The sequence below is a fragment of the Helianthus annuus genome, chromosome 11 (genome assembly GCF_002127325.2).
Source record: "Helianthus annuus cultivar XRQ/B chromosome 11, HanXRQr2.0-SUNRISE, whole genome shotgun sequence".
NCBI lineage: Eukaryota > Viridiplantae > Streptophyta > Magnoliopsida > Asterales > Asteraceae > Helianthus > Helianthus annuus.
The window spans coordinates 189,095,437-189,114,933 of record NC_035443.2 but is presented as its reverse complement, the minus strand read 5'-3'; the positions used below and the strand labels follow the sequence as shown (position 1 = coordinate 189,114,933).

Sequence of the window (19,497 nt, the reverse complement as noted above, 5' to 3'; positions counted from 1 at the left end):
ATTCATAGTTCATTTTTAAAAGATAAATCTTGACGACTATATGTGTTAACACATGACATCATATTTTATTCAACACTTGCAATATACAAGTTTTTTTTAAAGATATATTATTTATTATCTAAAACTACATTTATGCAAAATAAAAAAACAAAGTAAAACGTTATAATAAGTAAATAGTATATAAAAGTTCATCTTTAAAAAATAAACTTGACGATTGTATGTATTAACATATGACATTATATTTTATTCAATCCGTACAATATACGAGTTTTTTTTAAAATATATTTTTTATTATTTATTATATTCAATCCGTACAATATACGAGTTTTTTCAAGATATAACTTTTATTATTCATTATATAAAATTACATTTATTCAACCCGTATAATACCGGTTCTAACCTAACCAAGAGACTCATTATAAAAAGAACCCTAGTAAATATCTTAAAGAAAATCAAATCAAAACAAAAACAAAAGGTAAACAAAATCACAAGTTTTTTCAGGCAGAGTTTCCCAAATTCATCCACTTTGTACCTGCAGAAGAAGGAAGATTTCACTTTCAGGCACAGAAACAAGTCATCATCAGGTCAATCATCATTTACTCTCTTAATTTTGCTTCATTTTACATGTATACACGCTCGTCAATTTCGGATTTAACGAAACCCTAACCCCCAATTTCGTGCACTTGTACTTTATTTTCAGAATTTTACTTTCTTCTGTGTACTGAAACCCTAAATCTCCTTCGTCACGTGAATTTGAAGTTGATCGTTGTTGTTTTTGAGGTAAATTTCGCTAAATTTTTTGTACAGATATCATTGTTTGGTTCAAATCGAAGTGATTTGGTTTCTGTTTACTGAAACCCTAAATTTCGCTAAACTTTTGTATAGACGTTATTCGTTGATGTAAATTGAAGTGATTTTGAGGAGTAATTTGAGGTGGTTTTAGGGTTTTTAGTTGTGGCATGGAGCTAGCTGCATTTTGTTTGCTATAATTTATATGCAGTATTTATTGTGCATACAGATTAGGGCTGTAAACGAACCGAACGAACACGAACAAGGCCTTGTTCGTGTTCGTTCGTTAAGGAAATAAATGTGTTCACGAACGGTTCATGAACACTTACCGAACGAGATTTTATGTTCGTGTTCGTTCATTAAGAAAATGAGCGCGTTCGCGAACGGTTCACGAACACAAATAAATTTGGCGAACGCGACGAAGGATAAAGATAGATGGCCCAGAGAGTAGCACTCGAACTTGAATCCCTTATTGTGGAACGGAGGTCGATTGTATTCGTTGATGTAAATAAGGTGAAAGTGGGTTTCCTAGTTTAATTCTTAGGGAAATAAAATAAGTAAAAGTTTAAAAATATAAAAACTACAAATAAAATATAAGAAAGTACAAAGATCTTCAATTAAAACACAAACATACGAACATAAACGAACGCAAATCACCAAATGTTCACGAATACGTTCACGAACACCTTACCGAACGTTCACGAACATAATCAAACGAACGAGACCTCTGTTCATGTTCGTTCATTTAACTAATCGAACGAAATTTCTTGTTCATATTCGTTCGTTTATTAAACGAACGAACATAAACGAACTTCCCGCCGAACGGTTCACGAGCTGTTCGCCGAACGTTAGGTTCGTTTACAGCTCTAATACAGATTAATCTGTGTTGAATTGGGGTTATTTTTTCTAGAAATATTATCTTTTAATCATAGAATTTTTGTGTTACTGATAAATTCTAATACCCTTACGATACGTCTCAATTTACTTTCTGTTTGTGTCTGTTGTGATATCTTGCTTTAGGGATATTAGATATAAATATTTGTTGGATTTACGTACAACAAATCTTCTTACATATGCGATGCTCAATTCTTCCATATAAAGTTTTGCTTCCATGTTACCGTCTAGGAGTATCGTGTTTGCCAATATAAACGTGCTCTCACGTTTTTCTTTTGAAATAGTAACACTACTCGTTATGGTTGATGTTAAATAATAAATTTGTTGGTTATGTTGCAGAGATGAGTAGTTTAGCTGAGAGGCTCCGTGTTAGATCGGATTCAAGGCCCCGCTATAGTATGGATGAATCTGATGACGAATCAGACCTGCTTGGTAAATCCAAAACATCAGAACAGTTTCAAAGAATTGTCAGAGATGATGCGGTAACTTCCACCTTTATAAAGTCAAATAACATTATAGATTCTGCACGATACGTGTCTATTGCACTACAAGATGTTAAAGATACTTGTTGGTTAAACTATTCACAGGTAGAGGATTCATGTCAGGCGTGTGGTGAATCTGGGAATCTGCTTGTTTGTGAAACATGCACGTATGAGTACCACCCTAAATGTTTATTACCACCTCTCAAAGCTCCATTTCCTACCACTTGGAGATGTCCAAAATGCGTACGTTATAGAAACTATTATGATTACTTGTATTTCTCATTTAAGTACTAGGGCTGTGAACGAACCGAAAGGACATGAACAAGGCCTTGTTCATGTTCGTTCATTAAGGAATGAGTTTGTTCATGAACTGTTCACAAACGCTTACCGGACGAGATTTTTATGTTCGTGTTTGTTCATTAAGAAATGGATGTGTTCATGAACTGTTCACGAACACTTACCAAACACAAATGAACTCAAACAAATGTTCATGCACATAAATGAAGTAATGAACACAAATAATGTTTTTGAACACAAATGAATGCACACGAATATGTACTCCTATAACTAGGGTTTTGAATTTTTAAAAACTAAAAACAATAAAACGAAGATACAATATATAAAAACCTTTAAATGAGCAAACACCAATGAATGTAAACGGGCGAATCATGAACATAAACGAACAAACGCAACCTCTGTTCATGTTCGTTCGTTTAACTTACCGAACAAAATTGCATGTTCATGTTCGTTCATTTATTAACGAATGAACATAAACGAACTTCCAGCCGAACGGTTCACGAACTGTTTGCTGAACGTTTGGTTCATTTACAACCCTGATAAGTACTAAATTTTGATTATAATGATGTATTGTACCTGTAGGTTAATCCTCTGAACGATATAGAAAAGATTTTGGACTGTGAAATGAGACCGACAGTTGCTGATGAAAGTGATGCTTCGAAACTTGGTTCAAAGCAAATATTTGTGAAACAATATCTGGTTAAGTGGAAAGGATTATCTTATCTACATTGCACATGGTATATCTTCTCATAAATATTCTATTAAACGCTAAATTAATTCTAAGATTTATTAGTTAATTCAGACTTCTTTTTTTCCTGTGTGTATTTAGGGTACCGGAAAAAGAGTTTATAAAAGCGTACAAGGAGTTGCCTCGTTTAAGGATGAAAGTAAACAATTTCCGCAAGCAAATGCCTGTGGGCAACAATTCCGAAGATGATTTTGTCCCAATTAGACCTGAATATACGATGGTTGATCGGATTCTTGCTTGCAGGTGAACTTTCTGAATCTCAAATTTTTATATTTCTTTTAGAGTAAAATGCCATTTTCGTCCTAAGGTTTGGTGAGTTTTGCGACTTTCGTCCAAAGATTTGTTTTTCTGCATCTCCAAACGGCTTGAAATCTTGCCATTTTCATCCAGCTCGATAAATCCATCCATTTTTCTCAGTTAAGTCAGGCGTATTTCCGTCTTTTTTGCTAACTTAAAGGGCAATTCGTTCTTTTTTCGCTTTATGTACAAACATTTAGCATAATGTACAAGTATTCAAAATACCCTTACTAAATAAAAAAGACAAAAATACCCCTGACTTAACGTTGAAAAATGGATGGAGTTAACAAGCCAGATGAAAATGGCAAGATTTCAAACCTTTTGGATTCAGATGTGAAAGAACAAACCTTTGGACGAAAATCGCAAAACTGGCCAAACCTCAGGGACGAAAATGGCATTTTACTCTTTCTTATAAGTAATGACATAAACTTAGGATGCATGTTATGTGGTGAATGAATCAGGCAAGAAGAGGATGAGGAAAAGGAATATTTCGTAAAATATGTGGGACTTAGTTATGATGAATGTTATTGGGAATCGGAATCGGATATCTCATCATTTCAGCAACAAATTGAGAATTTCAACAGGTTGCAGTCTAGATATCGGAAACTAAGGAAGCAAAAAGGCAACAATCGCGATGCACTTGACTCGAAAAAGAAAAAAGATTTTTTGCATTTTGAAAAAAGTCCTGAGTTTCTTCCTGGAGGTATGCGAAAAATATTTTTATTTGCGTTCAGTGAACAATTGGCGAACCGTTTGGTGGGAAGTTTGTTTGTGTTTGTTCGTTTAATAAATGAACGAACACGAACAAGAAATTCCGTTCGTTTATTTATATTCGTGAATTTCGTGAACGTTCGGTAAAGTGTTCGTTTGTGTTCGATAGTTCATTAGTGTTTTTACTTTTTATATTTTATTTAAATACTTCAAAATTCCCAAAAATAAAATATTTAATAAGTATTAGTGTATTATATATATTCTATATTCCGTTCATCAACGCTTGTTTGTGTTCGTTTGTTTCCATAACGTTCATGAACATTAGTTTATGTTCATATGTGTTCATGAGCGTTCGTTTGAGTTCGTTTTTTTCTAAAATTAACAAACGAACACGTTCTTTTCCGTAACGAACGAATACGAACATATAATCTCGTTTAGTAAGTGTTCATAAACAGTTCGTGAACATATATATTTTCTTACCAAACGAACACGTGTTCGTTCGGTTCGTTTGCAGCCCTAGTTTAATCGTCCACTTTGGTGTAATTGTAGGTGAGCTCCACCCATACCAGCTTGAAGGGTTGAATTTCTTGCGTTTCTCATGGTCTAAACAAACACATGTGATTCTTGCAGACGAAATGGGTCTTGGTATGTATTAAGTTTTCGTTGGTCTCTTAGGTCTTGCTTTCTTATATGTTTAATAGTTTACAATTTTTTATTTTTGTTATATTTTAGGAAAAACGATACAAAGTATTGCTTTTTTGGCATCTTTATATGAAGAGAATATCTCCCCACATTTAGTAGTAGCACCACTTTCTACTTTGAGAAACTGGGAACGTGAATTTGCCACATGGGCACCTCATATGAATGTTGTAAGTTGCAAGATCCCTCCAATACTGATATATACTATGCGGTTAATGCGGTAAAAAATCAGATATCGGTCAAGGATCGATATTTGAGATATGGGATATCGGTAATTTTAATATCATGGAGAATTTATATAAATTGCAGTTTAACACTAACGATTACCATTAACAAATTAACATTTTGCAACTTGCAAAACACTAAGGGGTTGTTTGGTAGCCTCTTATAAACCATTCAGATGCTACCTTTTAATGCTTTAAAACCTCTTAATGAATAAGAGGTAACCTTAAGTCTGAATGGTTAAGAGGTAACCTCTGAATGGTAAATCATCACATGTCACATTCTTCTACCTTCTCATTGGTAAAATTCTTAATGGTTCCATTAAGAGGTAGCATCTTAATGACCATTCAGAGGCTACCAAACAGACCCTAACAAGTGTAGCAAGTAGGAACTGATTAAGGCTTTAAACTAACATTTAACACTAACAATTAATAATTAAGACTTAAAACACTAATAGCAGCAATAAGAAGAAAGACGAATGGTAGAACTAAGAAGAAAGGTACTGATATCAGGCAAATCGGTGATATATCGGTCAATATCGACGATAATATCTGTACTGATATAGTACCGATATTCTGACCGATATTTGACACTGATATATATATATTACATGGGGACTGATAACCGATATATCGGCGATATATCACCGATATTAACTGCATAGTCCAATACTGATATGTATGTTTGATTTAGGTTTATTTTCCATAATAGAATAATAAGATAACGAATGCAGGTTATGTATGTTGGAACGGCCGCAGCGCGTTCTGTCATAAGAGAACATGAATTTTATTTCCCAAGGTCTCATAAGAAAGACAAGAAAAAGAAACACGGGACTAGTGAAAATAAGCAAGAAAGAATAAAGTTTGACGTGTTATTGACATCTTACGAAATGATTAACATAGATAACGGGTCATTGAAGGCAATACGTTGGGAGACCATGGTGTGTTCTTTTGACCATTTATTACAATTCGTACTTTTGGTACATCATTTACATGTATCTTTGCCGAAATTTTTTACTGTGTAGATAGTGGACGAAGGTCATCGCCTTAAAAATAAAGATTCAAAGTTGTTTTCTGCGTTAAAGCAGTTCAACACTCGACATCGTACATTATTGACTGGAACCCCTCTTCAGGTTTTTTACATTAGTCTTTTCCGTTAGTTTATATTTTTGTGTTACGTTTTTCACTTTGTTTTTTATTTTTTGATGCGAATTGCAAATCCCTTTCAGAACAACTTGGATGAGCTTTTCATGCTTATGCACTTTCTTGATGCTGGAAAGGTTAGTTTTACAGTTTTACTGCAACTTATAGATATATAAGTGTTTGTAATATTACATAGGATATTTGTAAAACACTTTTTATTACTATGAATATGCTATTTTGTGACATCAATCAATATTGGCCCTTTAACTTTGGCATTAACCAACTTTAGCCCCTTAACTTTAATAATGACATGTTTAGCCCCTCAACTTTGGTAATGACATGTTTAGCCCCTCAACTTTGGTATTGACATGTTTAGCCCCTAAATTAAAACAGCTTTAGTCCCTCAACTTTAATAATAAACAACTTTAGTCACTCAACTTTAATAATGAACTAATGACATGTTTAGCCTCTTAACTACATCAAACAACTGTAGCCTCTCAACTTTAATAATAAACAACTTTAGCCCCTCAACTTTAATAATGACATGTTTAGCTCGTCAACTTTGATAATGACATGTTTAACCCCTTACCTAAAACATCAAACGACTTTAACACTCGTAATTTGCTTATTTTTATCTACGTTTCAAACCCGCTGCGGAGCGGGTGGTAACCCATTACCCACTAGTTTAACTAAAAATGTTTGCAGTTTGCAAGTTTGGAGGAGTTTCAGGAAGAGTTCAAGGATATCAATCAAGAAGAGCAGGTTTCAAGGCTACATAAGATGTTGGCCCCACATCTTTTAAGAAGTAAACATCTGAAGTTTGTGCTTGTTTTGTTTCAGTTATTTTTATTACATTTTATAGTAACATTTAATATCTTTTGGTATATGTAAATGGCAGGAGTTAAGAAAGATGTGATGAAGAAGTTACCACCTAAAAAGGAGCTAATTTTACGTGTGGAATTAAGTAGCAAGCAGAAAGAGTATTATAAGGCAATTCTAACGCGTAATTATCAGTTATTAACTCGCCGAGGAGGAGCTCAGGTGAATTATTTTATTTTATTAATATAACAAAAGAGGGTGTCTTAGGAATAGTACCTACACACAACCTCTATTTTTTATTGTTTTTCTTTGTCAAATTTTCAACCATGCCATCCAACTCATGGTTTTTTTTTTTGTGTATTTAACCCTCAACTTTTAGCATTGCCACTCAGCTTTCTAAAAACTTTGTAAAATTTCATTTCAACCCCCTCGAGTTTTACGTGTTTATTTTATGTATGTGGGTCAAATATAATACGTTTTTACTAGGCGGTAAAAATTCGAGTTACTTCACGTTTTGACTCCGCCGCAACGCGTGGTACCATTCTTTAACGTAAAAAAAATATTTTCTTACATGCTTATTTTTAACTACGCTTCGTTCTAAATCCAATTTAGTTTACGTTTCGATGTAACTTATCGATAATGAGTCTTGGTTTTAAAAAGCGAGTGGCGCACAAAAGCGACGAGGTCTAAAATTGAGGCGCGAAGCGCAAAGCGCAAAAGCGGTGGGCTTTTCGTACCCGTGGCGCAAGATGTTTATATAATTTTTTTTATACATCCAATACATATCCCATAGTTTTTTAGCTTCCTTTAACCAAAATATAGCTATAAGTAAGGCTTTTATACCATTTTAATTACATGTACAAGTCAAAAAACCCAAGGTACAACATTTTTATGCAGTAAAACGCCTAAGTTACATGAGGCGCGCGCCTCAGGCCAAAAAGCCCACAAAAAACATCAAAAAATGTGCCTTTTGGTCGCTTCCTGTAATTATACAAGACGAGAAGCAAAAAAGCCCCAGGCCTTGCGCCTTGTTGCGCCTTGCGCCTAGGCGCGCCTAGGGCGCGCTTTTTAAAACCAAGTAATGAGTCAGGTCAAATATAATATGTTTTCGTGCTTATTTTCATGTGCGTTTTCAGTTGGTCTACGTTTTGACGTAAATTTTGTTTGAAAACGATTCGGGTTAAATATTTGACGGTATAAGTTCGAGTTACTTTAAGTTTTGATGCTGCCGCAACTCGCGGTGGGTCTAAATACTAGTTTATAAACTTAAGTGCTGAATATTGCATTATTTTATTTTTATCTTAACTAAGATCTGATGTTTGATATTTGTTACTAAAAAATCAGATTTCGCTTATTAATGTGGTTATGGAACTGCGTAAGCTTTGTTGTCACCCTTTCATGCTGGAGGGAGTTGAACCAGAAGACACCAACGAGTTCTACAAGTAATATATTTTACCTTTTTTGTTCTCTATTAGTTAACAATCGCCCTTAAGTTGAACTCCTTTATCTCATGTTTTATACGTAATACATCAGACAACTATTGGAAGCTTCCGGAAAATTGCAGCTTTTGGACAAAATGATGGTGAAGCTGAAAGAGCAAGGACATAGAGTTTTAATATATACACAGTTTCAGCACATGTTGGATTTGTTAGAAGATTATTGCAATTACAAGGTATGAAACGGGTCGGACTATTTGAAGATTTGAAGATTTGACTTTTTGACTTTTGTTTTTGACTTTTACATGATCTTTGAATGTTTTTCAGAAATGGCTGTATGAACGGATTGATGGAAAAGTTAGTGGTGGTGAAAGACAAGTTCGAATCGATAGATTCAATGCTGCGGGTTCTTCTAGATTTTGCTTCTTATTGTCTACTAGAGCTGGTGGTCTTGGTATAAACCTAGCGACTGCAGACACGGTTATTATTTATGACAGTGATTGGAATCCACATGCTGATTTACAAGCTATGGCCCGTGCTCATCGTCTCGGACAGAAAAACAAGGTTAGAAGTTACATTGGGTACTTTGTCAAAATAGGTTTAGGTTCATATTATTCGTTATAAATAATTAATGCATCAAGTCAAAATAGGTTTTAAGTTCATATAATTCGTTATAAATAATTAATGCATAATGATGCTTACGAAAGCTATATTATTACTTATAATTGGAATCATTTATAATACGATGAGTAAAATGCCATTTTTGTGGTTTGGCCAGTTTTGCAACTTTCGTCAAACGGTTTGTTTTCCCGCATCTGGATCCAAAAGGTTTGAAATCTTGCCATTTTCATCCGGCTCGTTAACTCCATCTATTTTATCTTCGTTAAGTCAGGGGTATTGTCGTCTTTTTTATTTAGCAAGGGTATTTTGAATACTTGTACATTATGCTAAATGCTGTATATAGAGTGAAAAAGACCGAATTGCACTTTCAGTTGACAAAAAAGATGGAAATACCCCCGACTTAACTTTCACTCTACATACAAGCATTTAGCATAATGTACAAGTATTCAAAATACCCTTGCTAAATAAAAAAGACGAAAATACCCCTGACTTAACGAAGATAAAATAGATGGAGTTAACGAGCCGGGTGAAAATGGCAAGATATCAATCCTTTTGGATCCAGATGCGGAAAAACATACCTTTGGACGAAAGTCGCAAAACTTGCCAAACCTCAGGAACAAAAATGGCATTTTATTCTAATATGATTTAGGAGGTTTTGACTTGTTAGAACACAGGCTGAAACGAGACATTTTTAGTACCTTTTTAAAACGGGTCGGACTGTTTGAATTCATTATAAATAATTAACGTGTCAGTGATGCATTAAATTAAGACTTTAGGGGGCTTTCAATCCCTTTGAGTTAACTTTTTCATTTGGCCTGTTTGATATAATCCACGTAGTTGTTAATAGCGAATAGCAGGCGATAGCGACAAGCTACCTATACGCTACATAGCGATAGCGATGAAATAGCGGGCGCTTTTTTATGCTTAGCGACACACTGGAAATAGCGATAGAGATGAAATAACGGGCGCTTTTTTATGCTTAGCGACACATTGGAAGAAAGTTTTAGAAATATTGATTTGTAAATTATACCTGAATACACTATTTTAATTGTATATTTAACAAAAAAGATAAAATCCCGCTATCTTATACCTATAAAATCCCACTTTTTATATTAAAACAGAAAAACCCCCCTTAAATCCCGCTATTTGTATATTTGTCACATTGCAGGTGATGATATTTAGACTGATAACTAGAGGAACAATCGAAGAAAGAATGATGGAGATGACGAAAAAGAAGATGGTTTTAGAGCATTTGGTTGTTGGCAAGCTTAAAAATCAAAACATCAACCAGGTACATTTTACAGCTGGAATTGATACGAAAAAAGGTGATATATTTTCTGTGATGTTTTATTATTACAATTTACAATGTAGGAAGAGCTGGATGACATCATAAGATACGGTTCAAAGGAATTGTTTGCTGATGAGAACGATGAGGCGATGAAATCAAGGCAAATTCATTATGATGATGCTGCAATAGATAGGTAAATTGTTATATATGCAAGTTATATATTCATAGTTTTTTTTCGTCAAATATAATGCGTTTTGACTAGGCGGTACAAATTCGAGTTACTTTACGTTTCGAGTCCGCCGCCGAAAAAAACACTATTTTCTTACGTGCTTATTTTTAAGTATGTTTTCGTTATAAATCTAAGTTGGTTTACGTTTGGACATAAATTTTCTCGGTAATGAGTCAGGTAAAATATAATACGCTTTCGTGCTTATTTTCATGTGCGTTTTCAGTTGGTCTACGTTTTGACGTAAATTCTGTTCGAAAACGAGTCAGGTTAAATATTTGATGATATAAGTTTGAGTTATTTTAAGTTACGCTGCCACCGCAACGCGCGGTTGGTCAAAATACTAGTTAAGTATAATGGACGCATGTGCGTTCAGCGAAAGTCTATTGATGTTTTCAACATCTGTCCTTAAAGTTCTATATAAAAACGTTAAATTTACCTATTATTCCAGACAGTACACAAACTCATGTGTAAATGACTCGTGTATGAAAGAAGTACAATGACTAAAATGGGACAAGTGAAAAAGTATGTTGATATTTTATACAAGTAACACTACATTTATTATGCCTTAATGAAAGTCCATATTATGTTTTTTGTATCTTTGACTATCTTTGACCAAATAGACGTCATGGCTTCTTCATTATAGATTGCTTAACCGTGATTACACGGAAGAAGAAAATGCTGCAATGGATGATGCAGAAGAAGATGGCTTTTTGAAAGCGTTTAAGGTTTGAAACTGCTTCTAGATGGGAATTTATGTTTGGAAATTAAAATAAAACTTTGGGTTTTTATTTTTTGTATAATGTATAATTAGGTGGCGATTTTTGAGTATATTGACGAGACGGAGTCAAAAGTGGAAGAAGAAATAGAAGAGCCATTGGCAGAGAACAAAAACGCAGCGAATAATATAGAACGATCGAGTTATTGGGAGGACTTGCTAAAAGATAGATATGAAGTGCACAAAATCGAAGAATTTAATTCTATGGGAAAGGGAAAAAGAAGCCGTAAGCAGGTATTTATAATAGTTAAGATAACTGTAGGGCACTTTCGTATTTCCATTTTATTATGTTTTTCATACGTCTATTTGCTATTTCGGCAATTTTCAGATGGTGTCTGTTGAAGATGATGATCTAGCTGGATTGGAAGATGTAAGCTCTGATGCTGATGATAATTACGAAGCGGAATTATCCGATGAGGATAATTCAACAGGAATAGCACCTGCTAGAAAGCCTTACAGAAAGAAAACACGTGGTAAACGTTTCAGTTATATTTGTTTTAGAGTAAAATGCCATTTTTCGTCCACGAGGTTTGGCCAGTTTTGCGACTTTCGTCCAAAGGTTTGTTTTTCCGCATCTGGATCCAAAAGGTTTGAAATCTTGCTATTTTCATCTGGCTCGTTAACTCCATTCACTTTTCTTCGTGAACTCAGGGGTATTTCTGTCTTTTTTGATTAGCTTAAAGGGCAATTCGGTCTTTTTCAGGGGTATTCGGTCTTTTTACATAAAGTGAAAAAGACCGAATTGCCCTTTATGTTAGCAAAAAAGACAGAAATACCTCCGACTTAATGAAGAACAATGGATAGAGTTAACGAGCCTGATGAAAATGGCAAGATTTCAAACCTTTTGGATCCACATATGCGGAAAGACAAATCTTTAGACAAAAGTCGCAAAACTGGCCAAATTTCGAGGACTAAAACGGCATTTACTATTTTATATTTTATGTGTAAGTTGAATACTTTTCATAACTTCTTTTATTAGTTGATATCCTGTAGTGATTTCAAAGACAACAAATACTATTTTTGCAGTTGATAATGCTGAGCAACTTCCGCTTATGGAAGGTGAAGGGAGAGCCTTCAGAGTACTCGGATTTAACCAAAGTCAACGGGCCCAATTTGTTCAAATCTTGATGAGGTCTTGTTACTATAAAAGAATATAATTTTTTCAATCTTTATGAATATTATATTAATTGTGTAGGAAGTGTATTGCAGATTTGGGGTTGGAGACTTCGATTGGGCAGAATTTACTTCACGCTTGAAGCAAAAAAGTTATGAAGAAATTAAAGTGTAAGTGTCAAAGTTCTTTTAGGTGTTGTTTGTTTTCTAAGAGGTAAAATGTATGCAGTCTGCGGACCACATCTGCAGACATCTGTAGAAGAAGAGAGACCAAACCTCTGCAGTCTGCAAGAAGAAGACTGTTTGTTTTTTAACGTATGCAGACTTCTAAAATAATCTGGTGGTTGTGTACGTACGGTGGTGGTGGGTGGTGGTGGTGCCGGACGGTGATGGTGGTAGACGGTGGTGGTGGGTGGTGGACAGTGGTGGTGACGGACGATAGTGGGTGGTGGACGGTAGCCGGTGGTGGTGGGTGGTGGGCGGTGGTGGTGATGGACGGTGGTGGTGATGGACAGTGGTGGTGGGTGGTGATGTTTAACCCTCTGCAGACCTTAGAAGATCTTAGAAGTGGTTGGGCGAAGTCTGCACCAAGAAGAGCTCGCGCAGACGTTTTTTAATGAAACGTCTTCGGAAAAACAAACACTTTGTGCGTGACAATGTTTGCGCGTGGTCTGCACACCGCAGACAGAAGAGCCTGCGCAGAGCTTTTTCAGAAAAAACAAACAGCACCTTATTCTCTTTGTCAACTTAAACTTTTTAAGGTTAATAGAATTGATCTAATTGTAGGTTAAAGTTGAGGCACATAAACTATAGCATTATCATTATCATATATATTAAAAGGCTAAGTTGTCACATCAAGACAACTTTAGCCCCCCCAACTTTCAGCAAGACAACTTTAGCCCCTCAACTTTGGTAATAACATGTTTAGCCCACAACTATAATAAGGTTTTTCTTTCCTTTACACTTTGACACCTCAACTTTGATAATGACATGTTTAGCCCTTCAACTCTTATAAAGTTTTTCTTTGCTTTACACTTTATTTTAATTACTCTTTAGACTCTCAACTTTATTTTTCTTTTTTTCCTTTACACTTTATGATAATTACTATTTAGACCCTCAACTTTAGTTTTTCTCCTTTAGACTTTATAGCAATTACTATGTAGACTCTAAACTTTTAGTTTTTTTTTTCTTTCCTATGTTATTTATTTTTGGTCGTTTCTTTTTAGTTTTTTTTCTAAACGCAATGTTTTCCTGAATTTTGTATGTACCGTTGTAAGTTATTCTAACTATGTTCCGAACCCGCCCGGGTATTCGTTTTTGCCGATACCGTAACGAACTGAACCGATAACTTTTTCGTGACTTTTGAAATCACCGCCGTGGCGTTGTTTTTTCATCGTCACATAGAATGTCCTGTTGCGATTTGCCTGTTTTTATCTACGTTTCTAACCTGTTGCGGAGTGCGGGTGGTAACCCACTAGTTATATATTATATCATAATATTTCAAGTCTGTAAAGCTAAAAGTATCGCTCAATTTGAATTCTGAAACCAAAATATAGTCTTCGGTTTCTTGACTTATCTAGTATTTTTTTCTTCATATATTTGCCTTTCTTTATTATCGTCTATGTTCATTAATAGGATTAGCGTTTGTTTGGAGATGCTGATATTTGGGGGAAATATAATGGTGAATGAACAGAAAAAGTAACTAATTGAAAAATATCAAAAATTGACAAGAATCCATGATTTTGTGCAAAACCTTAGATTTATCACAAGTTTTTATCGGCAGATTAAAATATTAAAAATGATTATTTTCTAATTTTTTTTTGGTTTATTACGGACCTGCAGTTATGGAACTCTGTTCCTGTCACACATTTCAGAAGATATTACCGATGCCGCAACGTTTTCAGGTTACTTTCTTGTCTCTATAAAGTCCTGTTATCGAGTAAATTAATTATTTATCTAATGTGTAATATTTTTAACGCAGACGGTGTTCCAAAAGAAGGGCTAAGAATTGAGGACGTACTTGTCAGAATTGCAGTCTTGCTTCTTGTAAGAGATAAAGTAAGTTCCATCCATGTGATTTTCATGTAATTTAATGTCATTATTTTATTTATTTATTTTTTTACCATAACTTTTCAGGTGAAATCTTCTTCAGAGAATCCATCTGCTCCGCTATTTACGGATGACATCATATATCGGTATCCGGGATTAAGAGGATTGAAACACTGGAAGGATGAACACGATCGAACCCTACTCCGTGCTGTGTTAAAGTAACCTTTTCATAAATCTTTACATTAATTTTATTTCGAGTTTTCGTCCTTGAGGTTTGGGCACTTTGTGACTTTCATCTAAAAGTTTGTTTTTCCGAACCTGGATCCAAAAGATTTGAAATCTTGTCATTTTCATCCGACTCGTTAACTCTATCCACTTTTCTCTGTTAAATGAGGGACATTTTTAGAAATTTTCTAATGTCTAAAAAGACGGAAATACCCATGGCTTAACGTTAAAAAATGGAGTTAACGAGTCAGATGAAAATGACAAGATTTCAAACCTTTTGGATCCAGATACGGAAAAACAAACCTTTGGACGAAAGTCGCAAAAGTAGCCAAACCTCAGGGACGAAAATGACATTTTACTCTTTTATTTCATTTATTATTATCATATTTTTTTCTTATTTATTATTTAATTATCTTATATAAAGGCACGGTTATGGAAGATGGCAAGCTATTGTTGATGACAAGGACTTGCGGATTCCGGAAGTGATCTGTCAAGAGTTGCATCTTCCCACTGCAAATCTCAGTGTTCCCGGAGCGGCCGCGCCCCCTGCTGGCGGAAGTCTTGACGGTCAAACTGTGGCTCCTGGTGGTCAACCACAAGATTCTGCTGCTTCAAATAACGCATTGTATCACTTCCGAGAAATGCAAAGAAGAGTGGTCGAGTTTGTCAAAAAACGGGTCCAACTTCTCGAAAAAGGACTTAATGCAGAATACCAAAAAGAATTCTACGTAAGTCGGGCTTATTACACGTTTTGTTTCTTTATTACACATTTTTTTGGATCAAATTCTTTTTGCTTTGAACTTATTGATCACACATGTAGTAAAAGTATACGTTTCCTCTTGTTATTGAAGTTTTTATTTATTATAGTTATATATCGTAAAAGAAAATGTATCTATTTATAGGGTGATGAAAAACCTAACGGGATTCGAAGTGATGATATGGAGACTGAACAAAAGGTTGTAGACAGACCGACTGCAAGTCAAAACGGAACTTTGTCCCAGTTGACCAGTCAATTGCCTCAAATCGAAGTTATCTGTAAGCGTCTATATATAATAATCTAAAATAATTTGATGGCAGTGCATTACATTATATTACTTATTTCTTGAAATATCATCAATGCTTACATGGACTAAGTGTTTGATTTTTTGTACAGCTGCAGAAGAAATATCGGCAGCTGCTTGTGATGATAAACCGGATCGTTTGGCGATGCCCCGCCTTTATAACGAGGTTACTAATTAATATTGTTGGTTATATTGATGTAATCTTATTTAATATATTAAGAGTAAAATGCACGGATAGTCCCTGTGGTTTGGTGAAATTTCACCTTTAGTCCCCAACTTTTCAGAATTACACTCTTAGTCCCTGTGGTTTGACAAGTTGTTACTCGGATAGTCCCTAAAGCGGATGAAGGTTACTCGGATAGTCCCTTTGGTTTGACAAGTTGTTACTCGGATAGTCCTTGTCATTTCACACCCACTTAACCAGAAAAACTAACCTCCATCCGCTTTGGGGACTATCCGAGTAACAACTTGTCAAACCACAGGGACTAAGAGTGTCATTTTGAAAAGTTAGGGACTAAATGTGAAATTTCACCAAACCACAGGGACTATCCGTGCATTTTACTCATACATTAATTATGTATTAAACTTATGATTTGTGCAGATGTGCACGGTGGTAGGGGAAAATGCTGCTGATGCGGTAGAGACATATTTGGCGAAGAAGCCTACTGCAGATTTAAAGCTTAAAAAGAATCTTCAACCACTAGTAGCAATACATGAAAAAATCACCAAAATCGTCTCTCCCGTGACTGAAAGTGAGAAGAGTAACGGTGATGTGGCAAGTTCAAGTCCACATCAGCATGAATCAGGTCCAGTCAACGGGGCTGCAAATGCTGACGTGGCGATGGAAGACGCTGATGGTCATCAAGATAAGTCTAGTGACGAACCTGGTGTCATTGTTTTGGAGTAGTACGTCACGTGTTGACTTTTCAGAGTTGACTTTTATTCATACTAAAGTGGGGTTAAATCTTTATCCCATTACTATAGTTTTACTAATCAAAGTTTGTGGGAGTTAGGTGCTAAAGTTTGTGTAAGTTAAGGAGACACCAATGTCGTTAGTTTGATAGTGGACTTTGCTTTTGACTATAGGAACTAAACTTTTTTGGGTTCTATTATAATGGAGTTGATTATATAAACATACAAGTCTCAAGTTGAGATTTTGTTTTGTGGATTGTTTTAGGTGGGAGATTTGCATATTTTTGGAAGTTAAAAGTTCAAGATTCATGAAAGTATTTTTATGAAAAGAATGACTTTGAAATTTAAGATAACTTTGGCTATACAATATGCAAGGGAAGCGCATTATAAGATACCTAAAAGTTAAGAAATTTCTTTTGTTTAATGTATAATGTAAGAGTATATTAGTCTTTCAAACAAGAGTAAATTACAACTTTTGTCCTTTATGTTTACATCAAATTGCAGGCGCCGTCTTTCTGGTGAAAAGTTTACAGGCGGTGTCCTTAATCTTTCAAAATCTTGCACGTTTTGCCCTTTAGGCCAAACCTGGCTAGAAATCTCAGTTAAAAACTGTCATGTGCAATGTACATGAGGGTAAAATGGTAATTTCACTCTCAACCCTTTAAAACTCAACACTCACTCCATCATCTTCTCAAAATTTCTAGGGTTTAAGCCGCCTGCAACTCCAACCACCAATGGCCGCTTTCCCAAATTGAAGGTGCTCGACAGTGATGGTGCTCGCCGATGACGGCGACGCTCATGCTTTTTCGATGACGGTAATCTCACCGGACTTCACCCATCCAACGATCATGCTTCAGAAAAACCATACCCCTATCGGACTTCACCTGCTCGATGGTTTTCAGGTGGTTTCAAGAGGTACGACAGGGGTTTTGACGGATGATATTTTTATAGCCATCTACTACTAGTGTCTGCAATGGATTCATCCAGACGGTAATTGTTTTGTTTACTCTGTTGAATGCACACCACCTGTTTTTGATGTGTTTTCATTAAGATTGATATATGGTATGTTCTGGATGAGTTTTTAGTAAGATTGGTATATTTGACATTGATGAAGATGATTAAGGGGGCTGGTGTCCTGCAATCGATTCATCCGTGGTGGTGTGTGAGACGGTAGATGTGGGTGGCGGTGGTTCAATGATAGGTGGAGCACCTTCAAGAGGATTGATGTGGACGGTTGAAGCGGCCATTGGTGGTTGGAGTTGCAGGTGGTTTAAACCCTAGAAATTTGGGGAAGATGATGGAGTGAGTGTTGAGTTTCAAAGGGTTGAGAGGGAAATTACCATTTTACCCTCATGTACGTTGCACATGACAATTTTTAACTGAGATTTCTAACCAGGTTGGGCCTAAAGGACAAAACGTGTAAGATTTTGAAAGGTTAAGGACACCAGGTGTAAACTTTTGGCCAAAAGGACGTCTACAATTTGATGTAAACATAAAGGACAAAACTTGTAATTTACTCTTCAAACAATAATTAAACTTCAATCCCCTCATCTTAAATACACTTTAATTCCCTTATTTTTTTTACCAAATTATAGATAATTAGTTAATAGTTACACTTTATTCCCGCTATAAAAAACTAATTACCCCATGATTTTTAAACCACCATAACTTTTTTTCGTAAGTTAATATTTTTTTTGAGTAAATTGCCAAAATCGTTCCTGAGGTTTAGGCCCGTTTGCCAGTTTCATCTAAAATGATTTTTTTTGTGCCAAACAGCCCTTCACCTTTGGTATTTTTTGCCATTTTCATCCAAACCAATAACTTAGTTTACTTTTTATGTGTTGGGTTTGTCATGTTTTAACTTGTCAACAATAATGGGACCAAAACATTTTAGCCAGGGATCAACAAAAGATTATCTACTCTATTAATCTGGTCAAGGAAACTCATTTAAAAACAAAACCTCAGATTTTATATATACAAAAATCCAATAAATTCGGGTAAACAGAGAATCAATAAGCCCTCTTGACCCCTTTGGTTCCGCCATTGCTTGTCACTTGTCACCCCTCTAAATTCAATTAGTCAATTTATCAACTCTTATTACAAGTCGTTTAACATGTTTATAACTTGATGACCTATCAACTATTTGGATAAACCGATTGAAAGTTTCGTGTTCAAGTTACATCATTCTAAGTATATACACTTAGGCTTGATGTGTGCGTTTAACAATTCAACTTGTAATTGTTAACTGGATACTCATTGTAACACTCGTTCCCGATTATACCGAATATCTTAAATATTTAGACGATTAGGTCCCATTTTTTTATAAAACAAATAATTTACGAGTCTGGGTTAACTGATAACCCAAGCAAACTGGCATAATGGATTATTACACATATAGTCCAAAAACATTAAGGTTTTAGACTCGAAAACTTTGTTACGCATGATCATACTTTATCTTTCCGGAAAGATGGTCCAAGGAGATGACGCTTTAAGAGTGTTCCATTTTAGTCCCTAAGGTTTGGTTTGTTATTTAGTAGGCTAAAACCTACTTATTTCGTAAATTGGTAACACATGATAGGCGACTTAAGGCTCCTGTACGATGTGAAAAGCATTAGAGGAGGTTATGTTGCCTTTGCTGGAGATAAAGGCGGATACATCACTGGAGAATGAATGATTTCCAATGGTGTT

The 19,497-nt window shown here is 35.2% G+C and overlaps 1 protein-coding gene across 3 annotated transcripts; it reads left to right on the top strand.

Moving 5' to 3' along the window:
- Positions 1 to 444: 444 nt before the first annotated feature.
- On the top strand, positions 445 to 17,054 carry LOC110891525 (CHD3-type chromatin-remodeling factor PICKLE). Of its 3 annotated transcripts, none has more exons than XM_022139229.2 (31): positions 445 to 584; positions 701 to 780; positions 2,023 to 2,165; positions 2,271 to 2,408; positions 3,045 to 3,199; positions 3,292 to 3,453; positions 3,969 to 4,210; positions 4,768 to 4,863; positions 4,951 to 5,087; positions 5,873 to 6,079; positions 6,164 to 6,271; positions 6,368 to 6,418; positions 6,987 to 7,086; positions 7,180 to 7,322; positions 8,445 to 8,542; positions 8,634 to 8,772; positions 8,864 to 9,100; positions 10,326 to 10,448; positions 10,529 to 10,638; positions 11,318 to 11,399; positions 11,486 to 11,683; positions 11,778 to 11,922; positions 12,476 to 12,581; positions 12,659 to 12,733; positions 14,405 to 14,466; positions 14,544 to 14,620; positions 14,699 to 14,829; positions 15,261 to 15,564; positions 15,739 to 15,871; positions 15,990 to 16,063; positions 16,499 to 17,054. In XM_022139229.2, exons 3-31 carry the CDS (start codon positions 2,025 to 2,027, stop codon positions 16,802 to 16,804), a joined length of 4,080 nt encoding a protein of 1,359 aa, XP_021994921.1. In that variant the 5' UTR covers positions 445 to 584; positions 701 to 780; positions 2,023 to 2,024; the 3' UTR covers positions 16,805 to 17,054. The 3 variants fall into 3 exon arrangements, with proteins under 3 accessions (XP_021994921.1, XP_021994920.1, XP_021994922.1); XM_022139228.2 differs by having other exon boundaries at positions 451 to 584; positions 701 to 775; positions 2,020 to 2,165; XM_022139230.2 differs by lacking the exon at positions 701 to 780 and having other exon boundaries at positions 460 to 584.
- Positions 17,055 to 19,497: the final 2,443 nt, after the last annotated feature.

Bases quoted from the DNA above. Each gene is read 5' to 3' on its own strand.
- LOC110891525 (XM_022139229.2), top strand. From the start codon at position 2,025: ATGAGTAGTTTAGCTGAGAGGCTCCGTGTTAGATCGGATTCAAGGCCC. The intron at 3,200-3,291 runs GTATATCTTCTC...GTGTGTATTTAG, and splicing joins TCTTATCTACATTGCACATG to GGTACCGGAAAAAGAGTTTA. The intron at 14,467-14,543 runs GTTACTTTCTTG...TTTTTAACGCAG, and splicing joins CGATGCCGCAACGTTTTCAG to ACGGTGTTCCAAAAGAAGGG.